Source organism: Mycosarcoma maydis, chromosome 2 (assembly GCF_000328475.2).
Source record: "Mycosarcoma maydis chromosome 2, whole genome shotgun sequence".
NCBI lineage: Eukaryota > Fungi > Basidiomycota > Ustilaginomycetes > Ustilaginales > Mycosarcoma > Mycosarcoma maydis.
This window is the reverse complement of record NC_026479.1, coordinates 1099868-1113029: the sequence shown is the minus strand read 5'-3', so window position 1 is coordinate 1113029 and position 13162 is coordinate 1099868. Positions and strand designations below refer to the sequence as shown.

The 13162-nt window shown below is 56.4% G+C and overlaps 4 protein-coding genes across 4 annotated transcripts; 2 read left to right on the top strand and 2 right to left on the bottom strand.

Annotated features, from left to right (window-relative positions):
* Positions 1–279: 279 nt before the first annotated feature.
* On the top strand, positions 280–1710 carry UMAG_01170 (uncharacterized protein; the record flags this gene model as incomplete). Its single annotated transcript, XM_011388810.1, has 1 exon — positions 280–1710. One exon carries the CDS (start codon positions 280–282, stop codon positions 1708–1710), a length of 1431 nt encoding a protein of 476 aa, XP_011387112.1.
* Positions 1711–1897: 187 nt separating this feature from the next.
* On the bottom strand, positions 1898–3130 carry UMAG_01169 (uncharacterized protein; the record flags this gene model as incomplete). The annotated part of the gene is made up of 1 exon (XM_011388809.1): positions 1898–3130. One exon carries the CDS (start codon positions 3128–3130, stop codon positions 1898–1900), a length of 1233 nt encoding a protein of 410 aa, XP_011387111.1.
* Positions 3131–5012: 1882 nt separating this feature from the next.
* UMAG_01168 (uncharacterized protein) lies at positions 5013–8993 on the top strand (the record flags this gene model as incomplete). Its single annotated transcript, XM_011388808.1, has 1 exon — positions 5013–8993. One exon carries the CDS (start codon positions 5013–5015, stop codon positions 8991–8993), a length of 3981 nt encoding a protein of 1326 aa, XP_011387110.1.
* Positions 8994–9094: 101 nt separating this feature from the next.
* UMAG_01167 (uncharacterized protein) lies at positions 9095–13039 on the bottom strand (the record flags this gene model as incomplete). The annotated part of the gene is made up of 1 exon (XM_011388807.1): positions 9095–13039. The coding sequence occupies one exon, from the start codon at positions 13037–13039 to the stop codon at positions 9095–9097; it is 3945 nt and encodes a 1314-aa protein (XP_011387109.1).
* Positions 13040–13162: the final 123 nt, after the last annotated feature.

Below are 13162 nucleotides of genomic sequence, written 5' to 3'. Positions count from 1 at the left end.
CGTGATTCGTGATTTGTTTTGGCAAACGCTCCGTTTAGCGCAGCGGACACGGCGAATCTGGAATTCATGATACGCAGCTGCACGCTCGTGGTAACTGGGTCATGTCAGAAAGGGCAAGTAGTTCTAGAAGCCACGAGTCTTGTAGCAACCAACCCGCGGGTAGCCGCCGTGGATGCGACAGACACGATCTGGTCGAAAGACAGTCGTAACCGGATCAGCCCCAGCTCAGCTTTCCGCCCTACAACCATCTAGGTAATCGAAAACAGATCAGAAAGAGCAATGTCGGTCAAGATACAGTTCAAGACGTTCGAATCGGCGGTAGACGCAGCCAGGATGGCTGGCAGAGCACCGACTGTGCTGGTTCTCGGTCCATGGCATACAGGCACGCACGGTCTTGCAGCCAACCTTTCTGAAGAAGGCTACCAGGTGGTGTTGGTAGACACTACACCCGGTTCCGCCTCGCTTGAAGCTCTTCGACGTCGACCAGCTGCTGCTGAAACCGAGCAGTACACTGTTGACCAACATTCGCGCGTCACCAACGGCTGGTGTATTGCTAGAAACCTCATCCACCTTATCGATTCCCACATTCACGGTGGCTGGAACAACTTTACCGCTCTCATCGCTTTCGGCTTGGAGCGGCAGGATGCCGATGTCACGCATGCGCTGCACATGCAAAGTTCGCATCGTGGCGGCCTGTCCGCTGTCGTAGCCTACGGCGCGCAACTCACCAAAAGCCAGGTACTCGAAGCGGTTGGGCGTATCTCAGAGTACCCGTTTCTCTCGCACTTGCCAGAGTCAGACCAAGAGCTGGTAGATGCTCTGGTGCGAGCAGCCAAAAAGGGCGAAATTCCACAAGACGCTCTACCATTCCATCCCGAGCTGTGCCAATTTCAAGCATCGTTGGGTCCCATCAAGGCCAAGATGGTCTCGATCTTCACCTATGCTTCGATTGGCGTGGACCAAGATGCTTCGGTTTGGGGATGTGCATTCCCATTCTCGCACCATACCAAGGACTTTGCCTTCGCTCAGGATTCGAGCGTTAACGATGCACACCGAAGTGCAGCGGCCATGAGCTACTCTCGCACTGTAGCTCTGCTCAAATCGACTATGGGACCACGTTTCCCGCTTGAACAGCTTTGGGACCAACATACATACTTTGAATTTGCTACTCGCGATGCTGCAAAGACGATGACGACCATGGTGGCGCAGCCGTATGTCAACCACGTCGCATGCCTGACCGGCGGTGCAGGCTTTGAGCAACTTGCGCGCTTCTACCAGCACCACTTTACCTCGGTGTCTCCGCCGGATACAACGCTCATCCCGATTTCTCGCACGATAGGAAGCGACCGTATCATCGACGAGATGCTGTTCAGTTGCACACACACGACGCAGATCGACTACTTTCTACCCGGAGTACCACCGACAGGTCGCAAGTTGCGCATCCCCATGGTGGGCATCGTCAATCTGCGCGGTGACAAATTGGCTTACGAAAGCCTGTATTGGGATCAAGCCAACGCGCTCGTACAGCTAGGCCTGCTGGATGCAGTCAGCAGCTCACTCGATCCAGACGTCACACTCCCCATAGCGGGCGATCAGGTGGCACAGAAGATCCTCCATCCTTACGGCATACCCTCAAACCATCTGATGCCCAACTGGCCAGACAGCGAGTCAAAGAGCATACCTGGCATCACCAACGACACGGCTGCCTAAGGTTTGGCTCGTCGAAATCAGATGCTCCTCCACACTGTATTCGCGTACGATCTCACTCGCCTTGGCAATCGTACGCACTTGCGCTTGAACGCTGTCATAAACCACATCCGATAACACATTGTGCATTGCCACTGAGAAAACAGAAGAGGAACGATACCAACCACACGGAATCCAAACTGGAGCACTTTCATGATGATTTGTTCTCGGGCTGATTCCAGCTCAAGTAACTCATATCGCCCAACTTTCTGGGCTTGATGAGATGCCTTGCTGTAAACACGAGACCGAGCAATACGGCGAATGCGGCGACGGCGATGAACGAGAGGCCCAAGAAAGGGTTTCTGCCACCGACCCAACTGCTTGTGCTGAAGACTACGGACTTGGTGCCGTCGAACATTGCGACGGGATAGTTGTCGACCACTTGCAAAAGGTACCTTCCTGGTTCCATGGCGGCTGTGTCGTTCCTCTTGTACAGTTTGCGGAACGTTGGGAGGCCGGCGATGCGCATCCAGACCATAAAGTGTTCGTCTTGGCTGGGGTCAAAGATGTTGTCGTCCGTGTAGCCGCTGCCGTAACCGTACTTGCCGGTGGCACCTTGCCAATAGGGAGGCGGTATGATCTGGTCGGCGTTGTACTTTGTTTTGGAATACTTGTCCTTCTCTCCGGGCCAGATGATGTTCTTTTCGCTCATGACGTATGTCTGATTGGGCGAATTCGAACCGGCCACGTTGAGCAATACGGGATCACCGAACGTGTCGTTGAACACCGAGTTGGCGATCAATCCACATGGGTAGATAATCTTTTGCGTAGACGGGTCCACATCGACTGGTTTGCACGTTCCTCCGGAGATGGTACCGTAGGCGACGGCGTTGCCCTTCAACTGATCCGAGTCCAACGACTTGACGTAGCGTCGGTGGTTCTGGTAGTAGTTTGTGAGCTTGTAGTAGAGAAACACGCTGGAATCGAGACGTGCGGGGACGCTAAAGTAGAGGTTGCAGGTTCGGGTGGAAGCGTCCCACGACCAGGTGGGAGGCTGGAAGTTAGACGTGTTCTTGTCGTGCAACTGGTAGTCGTATTTGGAGGAAGGGATTTGTGCCTGTGTGGGTACGGCGGGTGCAGTGGAGCACTGGGTGTAGTCAAGGCTAAACTCGTTGACCTTCTCGGCAAAGTAGTACAGAACGGCACCGATGGGTGCGAAGATGATGGCGACGAGGAAAAAGGCGGGCAGGACGGTGCGAGGAGTGAGGATGGGTTGCCATGCTTTCAAACGCTGCTGCTTGAAGGCGGTATTGGCAGGTTTACGCTGGGCAAATTTGCGGAGACCTTTGGCGGATGAAGCGTCGCTGTCTGCGTCATTGGAGGAGCCGTTCTGTACTGCGTCGCCTGCATCGGTCGCGCGAGGGTTTCTCTTGAAGATCGCCATGATGGGGGAGGGGAGGAGAGGTGAACAATAACAGCGCTCAAGCTATCATCCAAATGGCACGGGTCGAGATGAGTGTGGCGACAAATCTGGAGCGAGTGGATGTAGCGGTAGGATGAGCAGGCAACGCAGAGGCAAATAATGTCGGATGATGGAAAGGAGTCGAGATCAGGTAAGGTTGATGGTGTCAATGATGAGGATCCAGACGTGAGCTTTGGGTGCATTCAAGCTCGTGGATTGGACTCGGCGATATTTCTCCGGCAGGCTGTGAGCTTGCATTGGTCGGACTGAAACTTGGTGCTGCTGCTGCTGCTGCGAGCTGTCGTGCTGTAAAACATAACACTCATGCACCGTAAATCACGAATCGTGAATCGGGAATCCACGACACGCGCGTCACAAAGTGAAAGGAAGCTGCTTGGTGTGCTGTTACTACGAACAGTCGTGAGTGACGAGTAGAAAGTAAAATAATCGCGATTATACAGAGACGGCCGAACCGCGCTGATCCTGGGCTTTTCTATCAGTCATGCAACAGCTTGCAGCACCGCACAGCACAGCAAAAGACAGTCAGAGGAACTTACGAAACATGAATTGGTGTATTTATTGGACATAGATTACAAACTTACTTGAGTGAGACTGGCTTTCTCAAATGAAAACCAGGTCCATTCACGATTCAATCAAGCGTCAAGTTCAAGTCCAAATCGTGATTCACGAATCACGAATCACAAATCACGAATGTTGTTTGTTTCTGTTTGACCCCTGACCCATGCGTGAGTCGCGAGTGTTGGTCACGAGTGAGAAGCCAGCGTCTCTCTATCTGCGTTGGACCCTTCTTTCTTCCTCTACCGACGACCTCGCGAAAAGCCATGAGCTACAGTATTAGGGGCACCACTCCCGCTTGGCACGGCGTTATACTGTACATGGCATCTGCAATCGGGAATACAGGAGCAAAGCTTCTTCTCAGTCATCCTTGAACCCAGCGAAACGGCCCTTGGTATTGAGATGCATACTTAGCCACCGCTGTGATGGCTGATTGCGAAATTTTTAGATGCCGCCAAGCTTGTCGACCGACACAGTCGTGAGTGATCTGATAGAGCCATTCAAATGGTAGTCAAACGGACACCCGCCTCAGCAACCAATTCGGCAACGTGGACCTTGACGCTCGGTCTTGGTCTGCCACGTAGCTTGAAGCAGATAGCCACAGCGCCGACTCTATTTTGCGTGAACATTCGTGAATGGGGACAGTTGTGCGTCATGTGTGGTGCATGTCGTCTTATCACAGTCACGGGTTACGAGGAGCAGCTAACTTGACCTACGCTGCTGTGTTGATCTGCAGTGCACAGTTGTCGCACCTCGCGTGTCGCATGTGTTGTGCCGTGCGCAGCTAAAAGCGTGAAGGAAGTGTTACAACGCTACAACGCTCACTCGTGACTGTGACTGATAGTGACTCTGGAAAATTTCAGATCCACGATTCAGAACATGATTCGTGATTATTCGCGATTGTGCGTCATTCACGATTCACATTCACGATTTGTGATTGGCGATTGGCGATTTGTTCTTGTCCATCACATCACTCATGTGACGACTTCTGTCAACACCATCAACGACACTCGGCAAAACCGACAATCGCTCATTGCTCGCATTGCCATCACATTACTCAGCTCAGATCCGATCTGGTGTTGAGCAACACTCGAATCTTGCTTGCTACTCCTACATCTCGCTCACCACATCCTCCTTGAAGCGCTTCTTCTTTCGCATCCTCACGAGCTGACTTCCGCACCGTCGTCGGTCAGCAACCAAGGGCTTCATCCGAACAAGTCTCCAACACGAACATTCCGTTCGGTCAGCCGCACATGTCGTCAATACATCGACCACAAAGCATTCCATCATGAGCTCATCCCAGGCTCGCAGCCGCAATCCAGCTGCTGCTGATGCTACTGCCAATCGAGATCGCTCGCTCCATCAGCTTCTCGATCCCAATGACTTGCTTCCTGGCCATACCACTGCGGATCTGTACAGCTTGCGTCACTTTATCCTTCGAGGCGGTCTTCCAGATTCACCCAGCTGGCTTCGAGCTCAGGCCTGGAAGGTGCTGCTCGGCTACCTGCCTCCAGAAAAGAAGGAGTGGTCCTCTACTCTTGCAAAGAGGCGTAAGGAATACTACCAGTTCCTCAACGATCTTTCTCCTCCTGCGGGCCCATCTGATCGACCTCTTCACGCCAGCCAGCTAACCAACAACGATTGTCTTCTCGATCAGATCTACAAGGACCTGGTCCGCTCGCGCAAGAATGGCTTTGCTTTTTATCAAGCTTCACCTCAACCGAGTGCATCATGTCCCATCGTACCGCTTCCTGATACCGACATGACGCAACAACACTCGACTGCCATTCCCGTTGAGCGACTCGATTCATGCGACAATCTTTTGCATCGACTTGCGGCTATCAGCCATGAATACGCACAGCAGCTCTCCCTCGAGCGCATCGCCGCGAAAGGCTCGTCAAGTGGCTCACGGTACTCTCCAACTCGGATCCTACATGTGCAGACCTCCACCGATCTCGCAGGTCCAAATGCTGCATCGCACGTCATTGACGAACCTATCAAAAGCCCCCCTATCCTGCTTTCCCCTCCATCTCCCAGTGGCATGTCGCGCGAGTCTTCACACCACTCTTTTGTATCTGCAAGCGATGCACTGGAAACCGAAAAAAGCCTGCCACTTGAGCACGTTGTCCCAGCATCAGCACACACGCAGGCTGCGCTCGCCGCTGACCAGCATTCGCCTAAATCGCACGTCCCCCCCACAGGCATCCCTACTTCACGCAATTGGCATTCCCTTTTACGCATTCTCTACCTCTTTGCCCTTCTTAATCCTAGTATCGGCTATGTGCAAGGCATGAACGAGGCTCTCTTCACCTTGCTATACGTCTTTGGCTCTGCACAATACCCACACACAGTCGATGACGCCATCACGCCTAGCAACTCGCAGCAGGAAATCGTGACAAGCACCCACGGCACGGCCTACCGACCGTGGGACAACCAAGTTGATCTAGCCAACCACACCACCCATGCAGAGGCCGACGCATTCTGGTGCTTCTCAGCGTTGATAGCCGAAATGCGAGAATTGTACGACTTTGACCGGGTCGATCAACAGATTCGAGGTACCGCGCCTCTGCCGCACCATTCGCATTCCGGTATGGCAGGCGCTCTTCGACGCTTCAGTCTCCGCATCAAGTGGCTCGATCCACCATTGTGGCGTGATCTGCAAACGGCCTCTCTCGATCCGCGTCTCCCGTACTATTCGTTACGCTGGCTCGCTTGTCTCCTCAGCACCGAGCTCTCCCTTCCGTCCGTGCTGCGAATCTGGGACGCTTTGCTGGCCGAGCAACAGTCAGCTGGCATCCCAGGCTCGGCCAAAATCGAATTTCTCATCGATGTTTGCGCGTCCATGATTCTGCATATCAAACAGCATCTGCCCAGCAGCAAGTCCAATACCGATCTCGAGTCTGCAGGCTTCTCTGAAGGCATGCGAGTGCTTCAAGAATATCCCGAAGACGACATCAACCCCGTAGTAGAGGCAGCAACTCTCACACGACAACGACGCCTCGCCGCCGATCTCACTGGCGAGGGGCCACCGGACGACTCTGATGAGGACGAAGCATCGAATCCTGGCTTAGCGGCTGTCAAAGCGAGAGCTGCGCAGGCCTGGCGCGACTGGACTGGCCCAAGACAGGACGTTGCGCCTCTGCCAACCCGCGCCACCGTGCCTGCCCATACCGCAGTGCCAACCACAAAAGGCGGTTGGCTTGTCTCCAGGGCCAGACCACGGCCAAGCCAGGATTCCACCGAGGAGGCCGATCTTTCCGTGTCCAGCAGCGCCGACGCAGCTGCCAGCAACGTCTCGACACCTTCAAAGAGCACTTTCGGTGGTTTTCTGGCCAAGTACGCAGAAGCGGTCCAGAGTAGCGATGTTGCAGCCAATTTCTCGAAAGCTAGCACCAATCTAACGGCCAAAGCGATGGCCTTTGCGGACCGCAACAGCCGAGAATCGAACCCTGAGACATTGGCGTCGCCTTACAGCAATCAAGGCTACGGCTCAATGCGTCGCAGATTCCCCATTGACACGAAAGGCGCAGGGAGCGGCGGCTCTAATGCTCGCTTCGTTTCTTTGGGTTCAGTCGGAGCCGGCCTGTTCACCAGATCGAGGAGGAACTTCAGCGAGAGCGGCGGTGCCCATCCGATGGCATGGGGATCACCACACTCGCCCGATATGGCACGTTGGTCGCGAGACACGATGCCTGACTTTCCTTTGCCTAATGTCGCCGACGACCCAGCAGGTCGCGTGGAATACATCGACACTTTTGGCAAGCGGATCAGCATGGCACCGAATGGCAGACGCGGCACCTCGCCCTCTTCCTCGACTGCAGGAGACGACAGCATCGAGCGACAGGGCAGCGAGTCCGGCGCGAGCGGCTTGCCGCTTCCCAGCATGAGGGCAGCCGCTCGCATGGGCATCCTCCCGTCCCGGTTCCGTGAAGAGTCTGCCAGCCCTAGCAGCCGCTCAGCTGGGCCTAAACCGCTGCTCCTATCTCGGTCTGCGCGTCCTCCTCGCGAAGGCAGCAACAGCCCAAACTCGTTGGCGGTCGACGAACCGTCTCGCAAGATCTCCTCGGGACCCATGGCGCACAGCATGAGCCGTGGCAGCAGTCACCAGGACGGTCGAAGTAGCGTAGCTGGTAGCCGTCGATCTTCGCGTTCCACATCGGTCGCCGACAGTCGACGAAACTCGATGGTCGATTTTGGTGACAGCATGCCTGGACTTCTAGAGCCAGGAGCATTGCCACCTTTGCCGAGCTTGACGGCTCACAGCGCGGCAGCGGGCGTGAACGGTGATTCGACGCACACTAGCGCTACGTCTGCACGAACGTTGGTAGGCGGCGTCGCTGGACTGCAGGGTTCAGGGGCGAAAGAAGGCACTGTTTCTGCGGGCGCGTTTGCGAGAGCTACGAAGCCGGCGGATGTGGACCGCGACCGCGAACGACCAGAATTCGGCCAAGTGTCGAGCTCTTCGGACGTGGCGCTGGTGCAAGCGACCAGTTCGAGCATTTCGCGGCCGCGCGCATCGCATCGACAACGGACGTCGAGCTCGACGGTTGAATCGCGTACCGGGTCGACCTCTTCAGTCGTCGGCCATCGGCTGTCGAACCGCAGCAGCCAGACCACCACGGTCATCGACAGTTGGGCGGACCCGACAGTTGTGAACTACGGCTTTGGCGAGTCTTCGGGTTTGGATGCAGACGGTGTGGTTTCCGAGGAGCCCGGTTCGTTGAACGATGTGTTTGCTAAACCGAGTCAAGGCTCGACGGGCTTGACGTCGGAACGGCGCGATGTGGCTGCCGGTGATGCGGCTTGTGATATTGGAGCGCGCGTGGATACGGTTCGGTATACGTTGACGGACGATGCGGACTCGGCTGCAGATGCTGCTCCGAGCATCGTTCGAAGCAAACGCGTGGTCAAAGCAAGGCAGAATTCAGCTTCGTCCGTAGCGACGAATGCGAGTCGACGTTCACTCGCGGGACTGCGGAGGAGCAGTCGGAATTCAGTGGATCAACCAGCGCCCCTGTCGCCGCGACTCGCGCTCCCCGAGGTGCAAGAGCAAGCAGGTGCGTATGCCGGTATATCGGGAGCAACCGAGTACGAATCCGAGGCACAAGACCAGAGCCGCTACACAACGCACCGACGTTCGCTCCCTACAAACCAGCCCAGAGACGCGTGCACCAGCGACGCTCGCATCGCAGACGGCGCCTCTACTCGGGCGATCGGTCGATCTGCGAGTCGAGGACAACCGTCGACGGATCGGGCCAACTTTTTCTAGGCATTCCAAGCATGTACTTTCACAGACGAAATCGTAGGCCGTGCCACTTGGTCATGAGTATGTCATTGAATACGATGTGATACGCTTCGAGGCTAGCATGGTTATTGGCTGGATGCGACGATACGGCTGACACGACGAGCTGCGGATCTACCGAGACTTCGTACGAGGCTTTGGCTGGGATTGTCAACACCAGCATCGTGAGTGGGGGCGGAGGGATGCGGTTTTTGACGCGGGGTGTCTGCGTCGACTATGGGCTTGGATGTTGGGGTCGACGCTTGGTTGCGTGCAAGCTCTTGTCGACTGGGTGAAGCGATGCGTTCCTCTTGTGGTCTGTGCACATGCCTTGGAGGACGTGGAGGCGGATTCGCCGCTTTCGTCAATCCGTACTGGCTCAACTTAGTCGACGACCGATTCAGCGCTTCGGCATCCAAAACGTCGACCGACGCCGACCCAGCATCGTGACTCAGCGTATGCCGTCGTTGGACCACATATGCTTCTGCACTCGTTTCGCTCTGAAATCCTGCTCCCTCCGACATAGATTCATCATTCTGTCCATCCCTTCCCGTGGATGCATCAAGCTGCGTAGCAAGCGCATCCACCACCCTAGCGCCTCTGATCGTAGCATTTCGTTCCGATCGCCCACGCTGACCGCGCCAAGATAGCCTGACCGTCTCGCTCCCCCGCGGCCGCTCACCTAGCACTTCACCAAACTCGTGCACCTCCCCTTCTCCTCCAACCGTGCTCCCCCCACTACCCATCGTTTCCACACCGCTACCGTCGTGCATGCTGTCCTCAGCACTCGAAGCCGACACCCCGCCCGCCGACGCTGCCGAGGGCTGAAAGCTCGCTGTGGCGTTCGACACCGACGGATTGCTAAGCCTCGGCCTGCGTGGCGTGAAAGCCGGTGCGGGCCTCGACGTTGTCGCCCCGGTCGCACCGACTTCAGTTTCGACATGAGCACCGCTCGTCGGGAACGGTCGGCCGATGGCGCTTCGTCGTGACGACAACGGCGAGTCGTGAACTTCTTCACTAGAGACATCACTAACGACGCGATCCAGTCGACGTTGCGCAGCAGCCGACGACGGCGAAAGCTCCGACGCTGACCGACCGTGGTGGCTGATATGACCTAGCGAGGTCATGGACCGAAGCTGCGACGCGGTGAGCGTGCCGCCACGTTCGGCGCCAACCCCGCGCGAGCTTCGTATGAACGCAGATGGCGAATCGCTCTGCAACCCATTTCCACTGCGCACAGACGATGCAGCCCGTCGTAACAACTGATTGCTGCGCTCCCCCGTACCGCTTGGCTCGGAACCGCCGACAAACTTTGCCTGCGCTGGCGTCACTGATGCAGCGCCTCCGCCACCAATGCGCGAGAAAGGCCGAGGCGAATGTCCCATCTCGACCAATGCTTGGTTGAACTGTGCCTGCCTCTCCTTTTCCGTGCGGTCGAGAAGGAAAAGAAGATCCTGCATGGCTCGAGCCTGCTCGAGCACGAGCTTGTTGACGAATGCGAGACCCTCATCCAGCTGACCGAATGCGTCGGTGAAAGCGTCCCCTTGACGCCCCATGAGATGACCTTCTGTAGCGATCGGATGCATCGACGCCAACTCGGCCCACATGGTCGACGTTCCGCGCACGATGGCGCCCATGAGCTCCACCGTGCGCAGTGTATGCGGTCCCTGTGCTGTAGCAACAGTGGCATCTGTAAAAGGCGTCTTGGTGTAGAGTGCTTCATACTGCGCCAGTCGGACAGCGAGGTTGCGGATAGGCGCTGGCTCGTCGACGCCGGTCGCATTAAGTTCACGGTGATCGATCCTGGGGCTGGATGTCAAGCACCCTTTCGCTGTGCCCAGAGCCGTGCTACTCCGCTGAGGTGCTGTCTGGCCTGAATTGAGGCCACCAGCGCGCAGATCGACGAGCTCACGGATGCGATGCACGGCATCGGAAGAGTGGCTCGGATCTGCTGCGGGCCACATGCGATCGTAACGAGATCGTTGGGGATCTGTGAAAGGATACTGATGCGTCGAAATGGTGCGGATAGTGTCGTGTGGCGTCCTCTGCAGGCCTATGACCGACTGGGCGCGTGCCGAGCCCAGGGAAGGCGACTCAAGACTCAGAGATGAGCGCGTCGAGGCTGGCTGGGCGCGAGTTCGCAGCGAGATGGGTAGCAGTTGACGTCGGTCATGCTCTGCTGCAGAGCGCCCGACATGAAGATCCTGGATTTGATGACGAAGTTGGTCTAAGGCTGTATCGTCTACACGACGGGGGTGATCAAGATGGCGTCGCGAGCGATCCGACGAATTGGTCAACGAGGTGGTCGAAGGACTGCGAGGTCGTCGATCCGTAGATGGCTGCGGCAATGAAGGCTCGGCGGAGAAGAGGTCCGAACCGTATTGCCTGCGCAGGCTGACGCGCGACGCGGCGCGATGGAGTTCAGAGGCACTGTTGGACGACTTCTGCGAACGGTTGGAAGAGGTTGACGAGATCTTTCGAGCACGTGCCTGCTCACTGGGCGAACCAAAGTCGAGCGAGTGTTGGGTACGGCGCGAAGAGCTGGAAGGAGTGCTGTGCAGCGAGCTCGTGGCAAGGTGTCGTTGTGCGGAAGACGAGTCGACCGAGATGCGGCTGCTCTGCGTGCCAAGACGGCCGTCGTAGTCTAACTTCTGCGTTGCTTCATCAGCGGCAGCATCCGAAGCGTATCTGCGACGACGATTCTGTGGTGAGCGCGCGCTAGCGGGCTCTCTCTTGGCGCTTTCCTCTTGAATCTCATCAAGGCTTTCGCGCCGTGTGGATTTGGGACTACGGAGCAAAGCATGGTCGCCAGCTTTGGACAAGGTGGGCTTAGCGAGCAAATCTTCCCGAGTTTCGCTTCCCTCGGAATCGTCGCTTTGTTTTCGCTGATGTGCGGCTCGATAAGCACGGCGAATCTTCTTGTCGGGCAAGCGAAATTCGGAGGGCATTGGATTGCGGCTTGCTGTAGAGAGGCGCGGCGACGTTCGATCATCGAGAGAAAGGCGACCGGATGCTCGACCGGTGGTCCTGACGAGGCGTGAAGTGGAGCCCGATGGCATGTCATCAGCACTGACGTAACGCGAAGATGATGCAGAGGGGTGCACCGAAGGTGAGTGTGTATCGGAAGTACGAGGGCTGTCGCGTTGGAGCGGAATCTGCAGACAATTTTCTGCGGGTAGGCTCTTGTCGTATCGCGATGAGGCAACAGACAGTGTGGTAGACTTGCGCGGAGAGTACTTGTGCTGGGAGGAATTTGGGAATGGGTGCTGCTGCTGGGGTAGCGCTGCGCGCTCGTTGATGGCCACTTCGTCATCAACATCGTCGTTCCTGAATCCGAGTTGTGACTCGGATCGGATCTGGCTAACATCGCGCTCGTGCATTTCGCTTCGACGCATTCGCCTTTGGCTGGGCGAGTTGGCATGTGAAGATACAGACGAGCCAGGGCGCAAAGCAGAAGAAGAAGCAGACAAATCGCCGATTCCGATGTCGGGTTGGCTAAAATCAAGCGTGTTGTCGGGAGAGGTGACGGCTGCCGAGTTGGCTGCCATTCTTGCTGCTGATGGGGTTGTTTGTCGGGTAGATCGAAACCGGCTCTTAGAGATCAGTGAGCGTGGACTAATTGCACCAATTGTGTCGCTACCCGTGTTGGTGGAAGAAGAAGTGACAGAAGCAGAACGTGGTGATGTAGAGGAGGGCCGCGCTGTGACAGAAGGCTCGAGTAGTCCTCGAGTTAGAGATTGATGATCAGATAGCACGGCGTCGCGTGGTCCCTTTTGGGAGCGTTCGGTGCGGCTGCTAGCGCTTGTACCACTTGTACTTTCGCTCTGAGGAGGCGTGGGAATGCCAGTATGTCCACTGTTCCTCACAGAACTGGAACTCTGATACAGCTGAAGTCGAATTGCATCAAAGCGATTGGGTTTAGCAGAGCGAGTAGCATCCAATTGGGTTGTCTCTGTCGTTGTGTGGATTGGATGAGGTGACGCTGGATTTGCGCAGGTTTCAAGAGCTTCTGCTGGTTGCAGGACGGACGCCATCGAGCATAGCCTGGCCTGTGGCTACTGAAGGAGTGCTGGTCGTTGACTACTACTAAGTCAGTCGTGGAAGCTGTAGTCTCGCTTGATCGCCAACCGCGGGCTGCTTCGAATCGTCGTGAGTCA